Source organism: Heterodontus francisci, chromosome 26, assembly GCF_036365525.1.
Source record: "Heterodontus francisci isolate sHetFra1 chromosome 26, sHetFra1.hap1, whole genome shotgun sequence".
In the NCBI taxonomy this organism is placed as follows: domain Eukaryota; kingdom Metazoa; phylum Chordata; class Chondrichthyes; order Heterodontiformes; family Heterodontidae; genus Heterodontus; species Heterodontus francisci.
In genome coordinates, this window is record NC_090396.1 from 38,872,946 (window position 1) to 38,891,237 (window position 18,292).

Below are 18,292 nucleotides of genomic sequence, written 5' to 3' on the forward strand. Positions count from 1 at the left end.
TGGATTGCCCTAAAAAAATCCATCTGGTTCACTAATGTCCTTTAGGGAAGGAATCCTGCCATTCTTATCCAGTCTGGTCTATATGTGACTCCAGACCCTCAGCAATGTGGTTGACTCTAAACTGTCCTCTGAAATGGCCCAGCAAGCAAGCCACTCATTGTCAAACAGGTGACTCACCACCAGCTTCACGAATGGGCAATAAATCTTGGTCTTGCCAGCAATATCCACATCCTCAAAATGAATTTAAAAAAACCCACACCACTTCACCTTCCTATAAATATCAGGGACAATCACTTTTATTCAGGAACAGACAGAGCTTCCAGCTTGTGTTAACAAAGGCACTCAAACACACTGCGAAGTCTGTTTAAATTGTAAATAAGCTTTATCCTTAAATCAATGATCGAGATGTATATTTTACTCCTACAGTGTACCTTAACTATACAAATATATACAGTTTAGTGTGCAATCCAGTACCTTGAAGACAGTGCAATTCATTTGAATCCCTGAAAGTCTATGCAACAGCCCTACTATGAGGGAAAGAAATAGACTACCTGTACACTTTCTGAAGTTCATAGCATACAGTGGTTGCCATGAAGAACACGATAAATCGGAATTGAAATACAATTATTGCACATTTTACATCATATCTGAGAAGAAAGGAGTTATAATTTCAAACTGTCAGACAAATTTCTGGCAAGATTTGGTTTAGAAACATTAGACCAGTCTGATCAATTCAAAAGGAATCAGATTCCTATATCATAGTCAGGAATGTCCATCATGAATGCATTCTGATTGTATCTGCTGCAGAGAACAATCGTCCATAATCTTACTGTAGTTCTTTCAGAAGACAGTTACTTTTCAATCAAGCTCCAAGCTTCAGCCAAAAGTATAAAACATAAAGATTGTTTTTAACTGAGTGCTGGATCAAAATTCATTTTCAAAACATACACATCAATGATTTAGTAGCTAGAAATTGAAATATTTTTGACCCGTCATCAGTAACAGTAACATGCCCAAATGAGAGACACACAAGTAAACACCACCAAAGCAATAAGGAACTTTACAATATATTACTGGTCAGTTTTACTCGCCCAGCACAGTTGAATCCTGGTAAACACTTAATTTAGTTTCCCAAATAGTTTAAACTCAAATCAGCATTTCGATGGAATGATTTTATCTTCAAACGAATAATCAGTATTTATTAATCCCCAGTTCATTTAAATCAATACAACTGATTTGAAATTAAATTACTTTATTAGACAAATTCATTGGGACATTCAATGGAACCTGGGGGAGATGTAAATTAGGCTGACGATTTGCTATTACCTATTTTACTGTCACATAAAGTCAAGATCTAGCCCCATTGATGTCTTTCACAGGAGTTTTTAAGTGTACACAAGATAAATTATCTACAGTATTATTTGTTTAAATGTCATGACTGAAGCAGTAATTGTATTTAAAGAGAAAGGAATCAGGATGATGACATTCTGCACCAGGTGTCTGTTTACCTTGAGTCAACTCCTTTATCTATACATTAAAGAAGCTCTAAAATTGATTACTACTTATCAAGCAGATTATTTACACTGAATTAGAATATTGGGCTCCCTTTTATATGCATTATTTGCACAGTGCTGAAAGATACTCCATATTGGAGAACATTTTTTATTCAAGTTTTGTCTTTTCTTTTAGTTCCTTCTTCCACCATCCCAGCTTCACATACCATTCCTTAATCAAAAGGGCAAGCAACGATCCCACAATACTATGCTGTGAATTGCATCAGAATAGTACAGAATGGCACCCGCTTCATTTTTATCATTCCTTCCTGCAAGGCTTGTAATTTCTGGATAGTGCCTAGATGAGGAATTGCAGACCAGAATGTGCATCTTACGATATTGCATAGAAATGCATAGAATATACAATGCAGTAACAGACCATTTGGCCCAACCAGTCCATGCCTGCCTTTATTCTCCACTTGAGACTCCTCCCTTTCTTCTTCTTCTAATGCTATCAGAATAACCCTCTATTCCCTTCTCCCTCATATGTTTATCTAGCCTCCTCTTAACTGCATCTATACTATTTACCTTAATCACTCCCTATGGTAGCTAGTACCACATTGTCACTGCTCCCTTGCTAAAGAAATGTCTTCAGAATTCCCTATTTGATTTCTTGATAACAATCGTATATTGAGCCCTTGGGTTTTGCTGTTCCCCACACATGGAAACCCTGTCTCTCTCTTTGTCTACGCGAGCAAAACCTTTCATAGTTTTAAACATCTTTATTAGGTCACCTCTCAGCTTTCGCTTTTCAAGACAAAGGAGATTCAGTTTGTTCATCCTCTTCTCATAGGTATAACCTCGCATTTCCGGTATCATCCTGTGAATCTATTTTGCACCCTTCCCAGAGCTTCTATATCTTTTCTATAATATGACAGGATATTGTATGACAGAATGGTACATAGTACTCCAAGTGTGGTCTAGCCAAGGTTCAATACAAGTTTAGTATATCTTCTTGACATTTCAATTCTATCTCTCTGGAAATTAACCCTAGGGCTTGGTTTACTTTTTATGCCCATGTTAACCTGTGTCATTAGAGTCACAGAGTTATACAGCACAGAAACAGGCCCTTCAGCCCACTGTATCCGCACCGGCCATCAAGCCTATCTATTCTAATCCCATTTTCCAGCACTTGGCCCACAGCCTTGTATGCTTGGAGTTTCAAGTGCTCATTTAAATACTTCTTAAATGTTGTGAGGGTTCCTGCCTCTACCACCCCTTCAGGCAATGTGTTCTAGATTCCAACCACCCTCTGGGTGAAATTTTTTTTCCTCAAATCCCCTCCAAACCTGTTGCCCCTTACCTTAAATCTATGCCCCCTGGTTATTGACACCTCTGCTAAGGGAAAAAAGTTTCTTCCTATCTACTCTATCTATGCCCCTCATAATTTTGTATACCTCAATCAGGTCCCCCCTCAGCCTTCTCTGCTCTAAGGAAAACAACCCTAGCCTATCCTATCTCTCTTCATAGCTGAAATGCTCCCCCCAGACAACATCCTGGTGAATCTCCTCTGCACCCTCTCCAGTCCAATCACATCCTTCCTATAGTGATTTGTGTATTTGTACTCCCAGATCCCTTTGCCCCCTATCCCATTTAGTTCTTATTTTCCAAGTCATATGTGGCCTCCTCATTTTTCTTACCAAAATGTAATATCTCCCACACTTATCTGTGTTGAAATTTACTTGTCAATTATAAGCCCATTCTACAGGTTTATTCATGTCTTCTTGTAATTTGTTGCAGTCTTCCTCTGTAGTGACTGTCTCCACAACCCACTCCCCCACCACGCCAAATTTGGTGTCATTCAAATTTTTGAAATTGTGTTTTTGATTTCAAAGTCTAAATTGTTAATTAAATTGTAAACACCATTTGTTCCAGCACTGATCCCTGTGGGACCCCTACTTTCCACCTCGTGCCACTCTGATTAGTTACCTTTTACCCATATTCTTTGCTTTCTATCTTGCAACCAGCTAGATATTCTGCTACTTGTTCCCTGACTCCGTATGCTCTAATTTTATTCTTTAATCTATTATGTGGCACCTTATCAAAGGCCTTTTGGAGATCTAAATAAGCCACATCTACTGTATTACCCCTGGCTACTCCTTCTGTTACCTCTTCAAAGAATTCAAAGAGGTAAAGAGAGACTTTCCCTTTTGAAATCCATACTATTATTATATTATTGGTTTCTAGATGTTTTTCTATTTTCTCCTTTAGTAAGGATTCCATTATTGTTCTTATCATCAATATTCAGCTGACCAGTCTATAGTTCCCTAGACATGTTCTCCCTTCTTAAATACAGATATAATGTTATCTATCCACCAGTCCTCTGGCACTACACTTTTACCCTTTATCTGATGAATTATTAAATATATGTATTAGCGCCTCTATCTCTTTTCTAGATGTTTAAAAAATGCATGGATGCAATTCGTCCAAACTAGGGGTTTTATCCTTTTTAAGTTTGATTAGTTTATTTAATACTTCTCTTTTTATTTTAAAAGTGACTATATCGTTTCTAATCTCATCTGCTGATGTCATGTCCACCTGATTGTCTCCCTGGTAAATATTGAAGCAAAGTAATTATTTAATATTTCTGCCTTTTCGCTATAGCTGCCAGTGATCTTATCCTGACTCTCCCTTAATGGCCTGATGCTCATGCCAACTTTACTTTTCATTTATTTATAAGTCTGTAGAATATTTCACTATTTTGTTTTATGGCCCTTGATAATTTAATTCCATCGTTCCTCTTTTCCTTCCTAATTGTCTTTTTTTTATTCTCTCCTAGTCTCTTTGCATTCTTCTTTGTCATACTTTCCCCTACTGTCCTTGTACTTAGTGTATGCCTCTTTCCTTAACTTCAGTTTTTCCTTTGTGTCTTTGCTCATCCATGCTGTCTCATTAGTGTTTAGTTTGTTCTTGTTTTTTAAGCAGAATATATTTTTCCTGGACTCTTTTGAACACCGTTTCAAATGTTTCCTATTTTTATTCTACATCACTGTTTGCCAATATTGCTAATTTTATTTTCCCAAGTTCCATTCTCAACTCATAAAAATCAACTTTTCTCCAATCCGAGACCCTCATCTTTGTCATGCTTCTCTCCTTCTCAATTATTACCCTAAAGCATGTTACATGATGGTCGATGTTGCCTAAATGTTCCCCAAATTTTACTTCGCTTATCTGCTCTGTTTCATTCCCCATTATTAGATCCAGTAGCAAATTCTGCCTTGTTGGGATGTTGACATTGTGGGTTAGAAAGGAGTCCTGTACACATTGTAGGAACTCCATTCCCTTTACCCCATGACCTACCTCTTCCGGCCAATTAATTTCAGGGTAGTTCAAATCTGCCATAATTATTATTGTTTTATTTTAAACTAATTTTTCTAATTTGTTTCCATATTCCTTCCTTCACTTGCCTTCCACTATTAAGTGGCCTGTAAGTTACCCTACCAGTGTGATTGATCCTTTACTATTTTTTTATCTCTATCCATGTTGACTATTTCAGTACTGATACTGTCACTTTTTTTTCTACTGCCATTTTGTTATTACCAGTAGGTACAGCTACTCCACCTTCCCTCCCTATCTTTTCTAAATATGATATACCCTGTAATGCTTAATTCCCAGTCCTGATATTTCTGTAGCTATGTCTCAGTAATTCTTACATTTAGTTCCTTGTAATGTATTATTGCCTCCAGTTTCCCTGTTTAATTATGGACTCAGTGTGGATTGGTGTACACAGTTTAACTCATTTTTAATAGCAGTTGCTCCCACTTTATTTTTAACTGTCTGTTCTATAACTTTATATTCCCCGGCCATTTATGTCCTCCCTTAATTTAATCTGTTCCGTACTATCCTTTCCTGTTTCTTGTATATTAAAGCTTGCTTCAGTTCTTATAGATTCCTCTACACCACCAACCTCCAACCCACGGTCTTACTAGTTTAAAGCCTTTGCCAGCTCCCTATTTACCCTTTCCACCAAAACATTGGTGTCTCTCCAATTCAGGTGGAGGCTGTCCCATCAGTGCAGCTCCTTCCTGACCCAGTACTGGTGCCAGTGCCCATGAAAAGGAACTCCTCTTTTCCACACCAGCCCTTCAGCCACGTTAATTCTCTTGATTTGTTTGTCTCTGCCAATTTGCACACAGCTTGGGCAATAATCCAGAGATTATTACCCTTGAATTCCTGTGTTTTAATTTAGTTCCTAACTTCTGATACTCCCTCAGTAGGACCTGACCTCCTGTTCCTACCTCTGTTGTTGGTTCTGACAAGGAACATGACAACTGGATTTTCCCTCTCCATTTCCAAATTACTTTTTAGCTGCCTTAAGATAACCCTTACCCTGGCAGTAGGTAGGCAATACACCCATTGGACTTGTTTGTGACTGCAGAGGACACCATCTATTCCCCAATTATAAAATCCCCTATCACTGCTGAATTTCTATTTTGCCTTTCCCTGCCCTTCAACAGCCTTCTGAGCCATGGTGCCTTGGTCTGCATTATAGCTGCCCTCCCTGCAGTCTTTCTCCTGGTCCTGACAGATAGTGAGTACATAGTGCCTGTTGGACAGGACCAGTGTCCGTGGAAGCTCCTTCACCACTTTTCCTTAGTCCCTGCTACCCGGACAACCTCACAGTCCATGACCGTATTCTGTCCTCAGGGATGTGACTGTTTTCTGGAGAACACTATCCAGAAATTCCTTCCCCTCCCTTATGTTTTCTAACTTGCACTCCAACTCAATGCCTCTCAGACAAAGTGACTGAAGGCAGAGACATTTCCTGCAGATATGGGAATTGAGGATAGTTTTGCTGTCCACAAACTCCCACATATCTCAGTCCCAACAAATAGCCTGCCCTACCATCTCTAGTATTTTTCATTATTTGTTTATTGGTAGCCTGAATTAAAATTAGAATTTAAAAAAAAAACAAATTATTTACTATTACTCATCCGGGAGCAAAAGAAATATTTACCAATGACCCACCTGCCATCCTGTGATGTCCCCGAGTCTGGGAGTTATTTACCCCAGTCGAACGGATGTTGCCGGAAAATCTCTGAGGTTTTGAAATCTGACTTAGCTATCCTATTTTTTAAATCTTTAGTCCTTACCTTATCTTAGTCTGTATTTATTTATAGTGAATTACATTTTAGTCCGTTTTGAGGTTTTATTTTGATAGTTTCTTTGACAAACTAACTCGCAAGTGTTAAAGGCAAAAAGAAGCACCTCCTTCCCCGTCAGCACTGAATTCCTACTCTCATCAAATTCTAAACTTTCCTTCCACTCAGCGACTGATGGGATCTGTGGTCGTACTCTGTGCTGCAATGCATCAGTACACAAAGGGGATGCATTACTCTACTATCCACCAAGAAGTTTATACTTGCACCATATTCATCTCGCCCAATGATAGCTCCTGCCAAATTCTGACACTGAAGTTTCACTTTCTGAAACAAATAGCCACCATCTCCTCTCTCCCTAGCAATCCTATAAACAATGGCTGTAAAGCAACCTGAGTGTCACTGTTTGTACCATTTGGATCACAATTTAAATTGGCACATCTTCGCTACTTCACCCGAGGCCTTTTGTAAGCACCAATGAAAGTTTGATTTATATAATAGTAAATCTATTAGTGCCAGCACAAAATATAAAATCAGGTCCATTATTTTGGTGCAATAATATTTTCAGCCAGCAGTGTGATAGGGACAATGTATCATCATCGGCAGTTCCTATGGCAAAGCTCCACTGAAGGTTACAATTGGAAGACAGAGGAGTGAATAGAACTTTGACGACTGCTGCTGCATCTGAAAAGAGGTGTGTTTCTTCACTTTCTGAGGCACCCTGTCCTCAGGCTTGTAACACACAGACACCTCACATCTAAAAAAGGCATAACAAGATAAATATGAGTTAATTTTATATCAAAAGATGTAAACTGGAAAAAAAGGAAAAGTTTTGCACAAACCAGTTTAGGCAGCATGACTAACCTATTTTAAGCCAATAAGCTCCACATTTTAGTCCCTACAATAGATGTACAATATAATACATTTTTACTAAAGATTTCTAGCCTCCCTGCAATGTTTTACTTCACATATTTCAATTTTGAAGGTGCTTATGTGTGAATGTACTTTGAATTGTCAGAAGGTTTTTGGATGGGCCAGAGAGAGATTTTCCTGTCCCTCATTCTTCCTATGTTCATAATTGTCCCTTCTTAGCTCCACATTGATGCACAATGTTTGCTTGTTTAACCAAATTAAGTGAGACCAAAGCAGGTTTCAAAATTGAAACACATGCATACTATAATAATCAGATATTTTACATAAATGGTATAGTAACAATTTCTTTTCTTTTATGTTTCAGTGAATCTTGGAATGAAGGATGAGAAATGGAAACTTCAAATTTCAGGCACATCAAGTTAGTATTAAACACTTCACAGTCAGGTATAGCATGAGATAAATGCAGAATAAAGCTCTCTGTATCCCAGAAATATGTCTTGGCTCCAAGCTTAGAATTTCTTTTTGGAATGGTATATATAAGCACAGTGTCATCTTTCAGCTAGATCAGAATAACATTCCAAATATGCCAAAACAAACATAATTTACCGACAGTGACCTACAAGGAAATAAGGTCTATTTACTTCGCCAAAATCTAATGGTTTGCAACTGTAACACTATCGAGGGAGTTTCCAGGCATTAAGAGTCCATTGAATAGGGAGAAATAGCTACCTCTGCAAATTCCACAGCCACACTCCCATCTATACAAATAATGGTCATGACTAAGTGGGTGGTACTCTTGTCTCTGATCTGACTCAGAAGGTTATGGATTCAAATCTTACTCCAGCACTTGAGCATTTAAATTAGACTGGCTCTCCAGTTCAATATTGTAGGTATGGTCCTCTTGATGAGGTGTTAAGCTGAGTTTCAGAAAGATGTTAGAAATCCCATTGCCCATTTGAACATGACTAGGGAGTCCTCTCAGTATCTTGGTCAATACAGCTCCACAAAAAACAGATTAGCTAACTATTCATCTCATTGTGTTTGAGGGATCTTGTTGCATATAAAATGGTTGGCACAGTTGCTTACATAACATTAGCTATACTGTTAAGAATAATTAATTGCATTTAAAATACTTGAAGATGTTTGTGAGATGTGATAGAAATGCCACATACAGGCAAAGTAAGAAAATGCACTTGAGCAAGACTATGGTTTTTGTATTTATACTTTTCTATATTAAAATAAGTTTGCAAAAAATAACAAATGGGTGAGAAAGGTGAAACAATTCTCCTACCTGGTTACGCTTTGAAAAACCTTTTGCTCATCCTGGTCCAGACAAACAGCAAAAGTGGTATTATTAACCCCTATAATCTGTACCTTGTCAATCTTGATTTCGGTTACACTTATTTGCTGAAACAACAAAGAGATTTACATCAAATAATGCCCACAGTATGTTGATTCGTTAAACATTCGGTGGAAGATACACTAGGTACCAAATGTTCTGATCAAGGTTAATTTCCTATCCTTTTCAATACTATTGTTTGCACTTACTAGCAAACATAAGCTTGAATCCTGGCCATTTAAGAGTAATGCTTGTCCCAATAGGGCAGACGGAATGTGAGCTATATACACCATGGGTCACCATTGTTCTACATCCCCTGTCCATGCTGTGTTAGTTGACATCAGTTAAGGAAGCAATAGGGTGGCCCTGTGTTCAGGAAGGAAATATCAGCTAGAGTTCCTGCTCCTGGCTGCTATTTAACAACCCCTTCTGGAAGTGCATGTGGGGATGTTGGTTGAGGATAGGATTGGGCTCAGTTGTGACCTCCTTCTCAGTAAGACAGCCTGGGGCACTCACTGTCAAGTATAACTTATGGATAATGGCCACTTAGAATAGAGGGTGATAGTTACAAGCTCACAGGACTTGTGTCTGGTATGGACTCTGTCTTTAATGAAACTGCTGTAATGGCTGCCCCCAGTCAGAGTCCCTTATGGTAGAGGCCACATGACTATGGCAAGCCAGGAGGCACATTGGTACAGTATTGCATTTCTATCTCAAACATCCCCCTTTTCATACAAAAAAAAAACAAAAATAGATTTGCATGCATCATCATTGACACTGAGTTGCCCAAGTTACCCACAATACAAACAACTATTCTCATGCATTAGTAGTTTGTCTTTCTTGTCAGTCTCTGCACATGCATTGCACACAGTCATTAAATCATGCCGGTCTCTTAACGGTGCACATACACAGTGTTGTTGGTTATTCATCTGGTTGATTTTCCTTCTCCATCGAGTGTCATTCCCATGTCACTTGTTGCCACAATAACTGTTGTTGTTCCATTTCCATTGTCGGGGTGCTGTGGACCTCTGCGGCTGATGGTTGTTCTGTGGTCTGTGCAGTTGGTGAGTTATCATCTTCCTGATTGGCCGCCTGCTTTGTCAGAACAGCTTCTCCAGTTGTGCGTATGTGCCTGCGGTTGCGACGGTATATCTGGTCGTTCACTTCCATCACATACGATGGAGCTGACAACTGCCATGCGCAGGTCCCAAGTTGCTACTTGGGCTGATTCTTGTTGAGAGTATTGAAGGTTTGTACCCTGACTGGCTCTCCAATGCTCAATTCTAGCAATGGTTTGGAAGTTTTGTCAAAGTGAAATTTGACTTTCTGCCATTTCACCTTGATTTTGTCACTAACACCTGTTACTACATTTGGCTTCAGTAGCTGTTTTGGCATTGGAAGAGTAATTTGGGTGTGGTGTGACATTAGTCTTTGTACCGGACTACTTTCCATGCCTTTGATAGGTGTGCTTCTCCACACGAGGATAGCCTTGTAGATTTGCTCGATTTCTTTATGATTCCTCTGGCGATTTGCACTGCCGCCTTAGCCTTTACATTGGACAGGGGATAGTGTGGAGATGATGCATGGTGTTAAATTTCCCAATCCTTTATTAAGGGGCTGAATTCTTCACTTGTGAACTGAGGGTCATTGTCGGTCTTCACAATGTCTGGAATGCCGTAACAACTGAAGTGTCCTTTCAGGCATTCTACAATCTCACCGGTAGTCATTGAAGTCAGCTGGTCTATCTCCCAGTAGTCAGAATAGTAGTCTACGGTGACAAGATAATCGGTTCCTGTGAGAGTGAAGAGGTCTACTCCCAGCTTCATCCAAGGTCTGTCTGGGATGGCAAGTGTCATCAGCGGCTCTTTAGCTTGCTTAGCTTGGTACTTGTTACACGCCCTACACTGGCTGATGGGTCCTTGATTTCATTGCTCATGTTTGGCCAGTAGAGCACTTCTCTTGCCTTCCTCAGACTCGACTCAATTTCTTGGTGCCTTGAATGGATGCACTTTAGCATCTCTCCTCTCAACTCTTTGGGGATAATGACTCTATTTCCTTTGTACAAGATGCCATCTTGGGCTGTCAATTCATCTCTGTATGCCCAATACGCTCGTGACCACAGGAGTGTCCTAGATATGGTCAGGCTATCCTTTCATCAGTACTTCTTGCAACACCTGTAGAGTTGGATCTTGTTGGGTAGTTCACTTGATTTGAGCAAGGTGCATATCTGTCAGATTCAATGTCTCTGCTGGGTTGATAACTTCCAGAGCATGGCAAGCTGCAGCTTCACATTGGATCTGGAAGATTTCACACTCTGTCGTAGCATCCTGTATTTTCTTCATAGGGAGTGCTGCTCTCGACAGCATGTCAGTGATGTACATCTGTTTCCCTTGCTTATATGTCACATCCAGATGATATCTCTGTAACCGGGGTAACATCCTTTGCAGACACTTTGGAGCAGATAGTAGTGGCTTGAGGAAAATGCTTTGAAGTGGCTTGTGGTCGGACTCAACTGTCACTTTGTCTCTTCCAAGTAGGTATTGATGAAAATGTTCACAAGCAAAGACAATGGCCAGGCACTCTTTCTTGATCGTAGTGTAGCATTGTTCCGTTTGCGTTAAAGCCCTGGATGCAAATGCAACTGGTTATTCTTGCTGCATTAGGGTTTCTCCAAGTCCTGTCTCACTAGCATCACACAGCAGGGTAACTTCATCTTTTATGTCATAGTATTTCAGCACTGGCATTGCTGTCATTAGTTGCTTGATTTTAGTAAACGCTGCTTCTTGTTCTGTGCCCCAATACCATGGCATGTCCTTGGCAGTAAGTTGGCATAATGGTGCACAATCAGACAACAAATTGGGCAAGAATCTTGCTAAATAGTTGACAAATCCAACAAATTGTTGCACTGCTTTTACATCTGTTGGTTGTCACATCGCTGCTACTGCTCTCAACTTTTTGGGATCTGGGCGAAGACTTTTTGCTGTTGGTACATGACCTATGTACTTGACTTCGAGCATCTTTAATTGCAATTTTTTCTTGTTCAGCTTCAGGTTCAGGTTCATTTGGCGAGCTCTGTCTGGCAGTCGCACTAGATTTTCACCATGGTCAGCAATGGCTTCTTCCATTGAGTCGCTGCATCCATAAACTAGCAGATCGTCCACTATAGCTTCCACTCCAAGAAGATCACTAACTATCTCACGCTGTCTGCATTGATACCCCTCTAGAGCCATGGCTGCGCGTGCCGGTTGGCATTTCCGTCTGTATCTCCTGAACGGTGTCCAGAATGTAGTTAGAAAGCTGCTGCTTTCATCCAGCTTCACTTGCTGGTAACAATCCTTTGCATCTAGGGTAGTGGAGATTTTTGCCTTTGCAAGGTGTGGAATAATTCCTTTGATGGTTGGCCTGGGGTATTGAGATCTCTTCAACCCTTTGGATCGATCCTTTGGATCGATGCATACTCTCAGTTTTCCGGGTTGTTTCACTGTTTCACTGAGATCTCTTCAATCCTTTGGATCGATCCTTTGGATCGATGCATACTCTCAGTTTTCCGGGTTGTTTCACTGTTTCACTGAGATCTCTTCAATCCTTTGGATCGATCCTTTGGATCGATGCATACTCTCAGTTTTCCAGGTTGTTTCACTGTTACCATGCTGCTAATCCATTCTGTAGGTGTTGTCACTTTCTTGATTACTCCCTTCTTTTCCAGCTCTTCTATCTTCTTTTTCAGGCTGGCCTTGAGGGCAGCTGGAACTTTCCTTGGCAAAAGCTGAATTGGTCTTACCCTCTCATCTACTTTGAGATGATATTCTCCAGGAAGACATCCTAAACCTGTAAGTATATCATTGTACTCCTCTAGGATCTGTTCCATGATCAATGGTTATGTGTGCTGCAACAATGTTGCAAATCTCTGTTTGCATGTTGAGGATTACCAGTCCGAGCTTTAAATTTGCTTTGGCTGAGATGAATGGCTTTTGCTTGCCTTCTATGATCTGGAACTCCAGATCTTTGTTCTTGCCATTGCATTGGGCTCTCAGAGTAACTTGTCTTCTTGGCATTAGTATGATACCATCATATAGCCTCAACCTTACTTTTGAGGGCTTCATTTTTGGATCGCCATGTTGAGCCACTTTGCACAGGACTGTGAAGGTCATGATGTTGCATGACGCACTGGTGTCTATCTGACACTTTATGTTGACTTGATTTTTTCCTTCTGCAGTCATCATTCCAACAGTCACAAACCATTTAACACCTATTGACCTCACTGAACCAACCTGTCGTATGGTGTATCGTGATTCGTCAGAATCTTCAGTTGACAACTCTCCAGTGGCCATCCATACCTGCTTCTAGCCAAACGCTTGTGTGCAAAATGATTCAGCTTCTTACAATGAAAACACTGCTTTCCCCACGCTAGATATGCCTTCTTTTCCTGTGCGTGATGTCCTCCGCAGTATTTGCATCCTGCCCTTTGTCATCTTTCTGCCCTTTCAGCCTGGAATGTCTATCAGCATAATGTAAGGCCTGGTCTGTTCTACCATGAATATGCTCCAGCTATTGTTTTACAACCTCAGCACTTCTGCACATGTCAATCACTTTCCTGAGTGTCAGTTTGTCTTCTCTCAATAGACGTGCTCTCACTGCAGGATATCTTATGTCCAATACAATCCTGTCTTGAATGAGATCATCTTTTAATTGCACAAATTCACAGGATTCTGCGAGCTGTGTTAATGTAGTCACATATTGATCAATGGACGCTTTTTCACCTTGGACCCTAATATTGAACACGTACCATTCACAGGTTACGTTCGCTTGGGTTCAAAGCATGCCTTCAAGGCGTTCAAAATTTCTGCTGTCCGTTTTTTTCTGTTCTTCAGAGAGACTTAGGGTGAAATACACTTTGTAGCAGTCTCTTCCCAACAGTGATAAAAGTGTAGCTACTTGCAGCTGCTCTGGTTTGTTAATTAAATCTGTCACAATGTTGTAATTTTGCCATTGTGAAGAGAAAAACTGCCAGTTCTGTTTCATATCACCTTTCATTTTGACTGGCGCAGGCAGAGGAAAATATGCAGCCATTGTCTTACCCTGTGCTTTCAGCTGTTTCTTTTTTCCTTTTCTGTGGCTTCCAGTGACTTTTAGCAGTTCTGACCATTCCTGTGGACTTTGTTCCATAGCAGTGCTTCTAAACACTCAATCTCAGCTCCACTCTGCCACCATGTTACGGGCTCACAGGCCATCAGTCTGGTGTGGACTCTGTCTTTAATGAAACTGCTAAAATGGCTGTCCCCAGTCAGAGTTCCTCATGGTAGAGGTCACAAGACTACGCAAACCAGGAGGCACATTGGTACAGTATTGCATTTCTATCCCAAACAGTGATCACCAGCCATAAATTGTAGTTTAGTGATAGAGTCAATATTATAGGAGAAGACAGAGTAAATTGGAGAGAAAGTGAAGTTTTATGTAGGGATATGGGCGAGACACTGTCCTTTCACTTCTGGAACCTGGGTTCAGATCCATCTTTGGCAGATTGAATGAAAGGTTCCTCTTCCCTACAGAGCCATGCTCAAAAAGATTTAGGTCCTGACTATGTCAAAGTCATTCACATAGGATTAGTAGAAAGCGGATTCTTGCATTTTATCAGTCAGGACTTATAATACAGAAATGAAAGAAGAGTATTCTAAGTTCTGGTTGCACTCAGTTTCCTGACACAGCCAGTCCTAAAAGACCTCCTTCCTTTTAATATTTCCCCGCAATGTAATAATTGTATTCTTAGAGGAACTTCATAAAGTTAATTATTGTGAAACCTTAAAATGTTTGTTATTACGAAGTATTTACAGTACAGAAACATGCCATTTAGCCCAACAAGTTCATCCCAGTGTTTATGCTCCACATGAGCCTCCTCCCAACCTTCTTCATCTAGCCCCATCAGCATATCCCTCTATTCCTTTCTCCCTCATGTGCTTCTCAAGCTCATGTAAAGGATAAAATCTTCAATTTTTCAAAATTCAGCTTTGAACTCTTAAATATATGTCTGCTTCTGGAATTCAAGAATGATCCTGAAAACCCAAAGAAAAAAGTAAAACTCCTGACATCAGTTGGGAGGAGAAACTACTTTCCCAACCTCTGGAGCTTCACAAACCAGGCATGTACTCACCACTAATCAGCAATGATAAGAGACACTGGGCAGAATTTTCCTGGCCCCATGGAGAAAAGGTTGGACTTTGGGTGGAGGGTGGGGGGACGCAGGGGGTAGGGAGGACTAGGAAAATAGGAACCACATCAGGCAGCTCCCCATTATATTCCTGCTACCAGGGCAGTTTCCCAGGAACAGGCCAGGATGTGAATTGGCTTCCCACTCCATGGAGGCGGACAGCCAATTTAAATATTTAAGGCTCCAACTAGGGGTGACTTTTCGAAGTCACTGGCATTTACCACCAGCGGAGTGGCCATATGCAGCAGGCTGGGGGTGCTATCGAAGCCGGAGGCTCCATGTCCCATTGTCGGGGCTGCAGGAAGGAAAGGTGCCCCCGTGGCCCCAACAATCCTTCCCGGAGGGCTTTCCCCGCTGTTTTGTAGGGCTTTCCACCTTCCCTGCTCTGCATTACGAATTTAATTTTATGCCTCCAAGGGTGCCTCCATGTTGAGGCTGGCAGCATCTGGAGCCCACCCGCTATCCTTAATAGGACGGCGAGCGTGGAGGTGGCCACTTAGGAGGCTGCCTTCGGGAATATTACAATGCCAGTCTCACTGCCAGCAAGTGCAGGCTCAGGACACCCATTTGGTCCCGATGTTGGGGTTCCGATGGTGGCGGGAAAATCCTGCCGAATTAACAGGAAACGTTCCAAGAAATCACTACCATCAGACGCCTGGAGATCAATAAAGAAACTATATACTGCATAATTATGGGGGGCAGTGGAAAGGGATTTCAGTACTGGGGCAATGAACACTAAAACCAAAAATACACATTTCTCGCTGCAGCTTCAGGCACAGACATAAAAGTTGCAAACCTATAACTGAGAGCAAAAAAATGACATGAATGTGTGCAAGCTACCAACTTCTTAAAAGGGACAGATGCAACTAAAACTACAGTTTGTCAGTCTCTGCCAATGACCTAAAACAGTTAAGCATGTATCATCATTGAGTTTCAATTAGATTTGACAGTCATCTCATGTACTGGCCGTTTTATGAAGGTTTCATTATTAGAGACATGATTTTAAAGGGCAATTGTGCAGTTTTGCATTCTGTTGGAAAGCATTACTCACTGCAACTACATATTGTAAATGAATTTCTGACTACTTCTAATTTGTACTCCCTGTGGGTGAGGCTTCCCACCAGGAGCACAAAGTTGGAAAATTAACCCTTTTAATGTAAAAGGACAGTGAAAGTATCAAGCAAAAACAGCTCTGAATATTTCTGCGTAACTTTTGTTACCCACTGCAGCAGTTAGCCCTTCCTGATCAATCAGGGCTCTGTAAAGCATCTGCTTTGAGTTCTTAAACTTTAACAAATCTGTGCTTACCTGATTATAACTTTTCTTAGATTTAGAGTTCTGTCGCTTCACCACCTCAGTCATCGAAAGATGAAGATATTCGGTATTGAATTCTAAGAAAAATTAACATTTATTTTTTCAAGAAACATATTCCATTTATAAATGCAGTCAGAAGATCTAGATATAGGTCTTGTATAAGTGCCTGAAATACAATTACGGTACTGAGTCTTTGAACAGCACATCTCATGAAAGTAGGATCTGATTAAAAAAGGTAACTGTTATAACACTGCTACTAATGCAAAAATACCAGCAACAGAATAAATCATATTAAACATTTGAATTGTTGGAGTCAGTTTCCTTTTAACCCAAGTAGAAAATACGTGGAAAAAAATCTTCAAAAACATTCACAACATGCTTCTTTTCTTTAACTTTTGCTCACTGTTGATCATGGGAAGTAGCAGACTCATGTTATCTTTTATAAAAGCTTTTCATTTCAAATCTTTCCTTCTTTTCATTTCTGCTACCTTCAAGATACTTTCTATTGCTACGTTCAGGTTCAACAGCCTTCCAGTAATTTGTTTAAACAGTTTGTCTCTTGCCAACGCAGCTGGCACAGGTGCAAGATCCGATGTCCTCCGACATCATCCGAGTGAGTCTGCAAATTTGCCAAAATCAACACATGCATGCACACGTTGATGTCAGGGTGCACTGTGAACGAGCAAGAAAGTGACTGACTTGAGTGTGGGGGGGTTGGTGAGTGGCGAGGAGGGGGGGGGAACGAGCGATGAGGAGGGGAGACAAGCGGCGATCAGTTGGGCGGAAGGGAGCAGGAGGACAACCGGGGATTGAAGCCGCGAGTGGTTGGGTGAGAGGGAGCGAGCAGGGGTAGAAGCGGGCATTGATGGGGAGGAGGGGGGTTTTGCGCTTTTTCGACTGACTTTATTTGCCAATGCAGAGCTTATTCACTTTTCTATGTAAGATTGAGAAGCGCCATTTTTAGCACAGTGATGTTTCAGTCAAAGACACTGCATTTGCGCATGTGCAAGTAGTGCATAATATAGTGGTTGCATTGTCAACAAATGTGATCTTGTATAAATTGCCGTTCTTAATCTGTGAGCGTGTATGATGAGTGTCAATAGGCTATGTGACCACAATAGGCCTTGCAGTGAGCATAATCATGATGTTTACTCTTGTGCATTTTCCAGCAGAGATTGAGGGACAATGGGCTGGATTTTATGGGTGCCCCGTGATAGGGTCAGAGGTGACAGGGGCTGGGGGTCCCATAGAATCGCAACAGGTGTCGGAGGGGCGGGGTGGAAGTCCCATCACTGCCCCATTGCCAAATGATTTTCCCAGGGGCCGAATAGGCCAATGATGGCCTTCCCACCTAGCGGCCAATTGAGACCCTTAAGTGGCCTATTAATAGCCATAAGAGGACCTCTTCCTGCTGACGCTGTGATCTAACCAGCGGCGGGGGGATGCCTCCGCCATGCAGAGACGACGCCTTGTAAAACGAGGAACCCTCCCTGCGGGATTGGGGTGTGTCCCTCCTTCGTGGATAATCTGTGGCCCACAAAGAACCCCCGCGCACCCCACCCCCACCCTCCTCCCTCTGGACTTCACATCCACCTCCCCACACAACCTCATTGGGGCTTTCTGGACTGGCCCTGGCAAACCCGTCTCACTTACCTGAAGTCTAGTTTCCAGCACTGGGCCTAGGTCTGAGGCCTCTGCAGTACCACTCCCAGTGGCACTGCTGTTACTGCTGAGCTGCCGGCCTTGTGATTGGCTGGAAGCTCTTGGAGGCAGGATTCCCATCTTTAAAGGGATGGAGATAATGGCACAAGAATCATCGCCTCCAGAACAATGGAGGATTGTGCCAAGGGGGCATCAAAAGGCTGAGGCGGGGTTCTCCCCGCCTTTTCAATGCAGTGCCAGGAGCCCC

The 18,292-nt window shown here is 41.4% G+C and overlaps 1 protein-coding gene across 5 annotated transcripts in view; it reads right to left on the reverse strand.

Annotated features, from left to right (window-relative positions):
- Positions 1–272: 272 nt before the first annotated feature.
- pik3r5 (phosphoinositide-3-kinase, regulatory subunit 5) overlaps positions 273–18,292 on the reverse strand; it is a 112,982-nt gene continuing 94,962 nt past the window's right edge. For all 5 annotated transcript variants that reach the window (XM_068058063.1, XM_068058060.1, XM_068058061.1 and 2 more), the window contains 3 exons: positions 16,378–16,460; positions 8,817–8,932; positions 273–7,409 (listed from right to left, as the gene is read on the reverse strand). In XM_068058063.1, the coding sequence (XP_067914164.1) occupies positions 7,262–7,409; positions 8,817–8,932; positions 16,378–16,460 (347 nt within the window). In that variant the 3' untranslated portion in view covers positions 273–7,261. The remainder of the gene's footprint in view (positions 7,410–8,816; positions 8,933–16,377; positions 16,461–18,292) is intronic.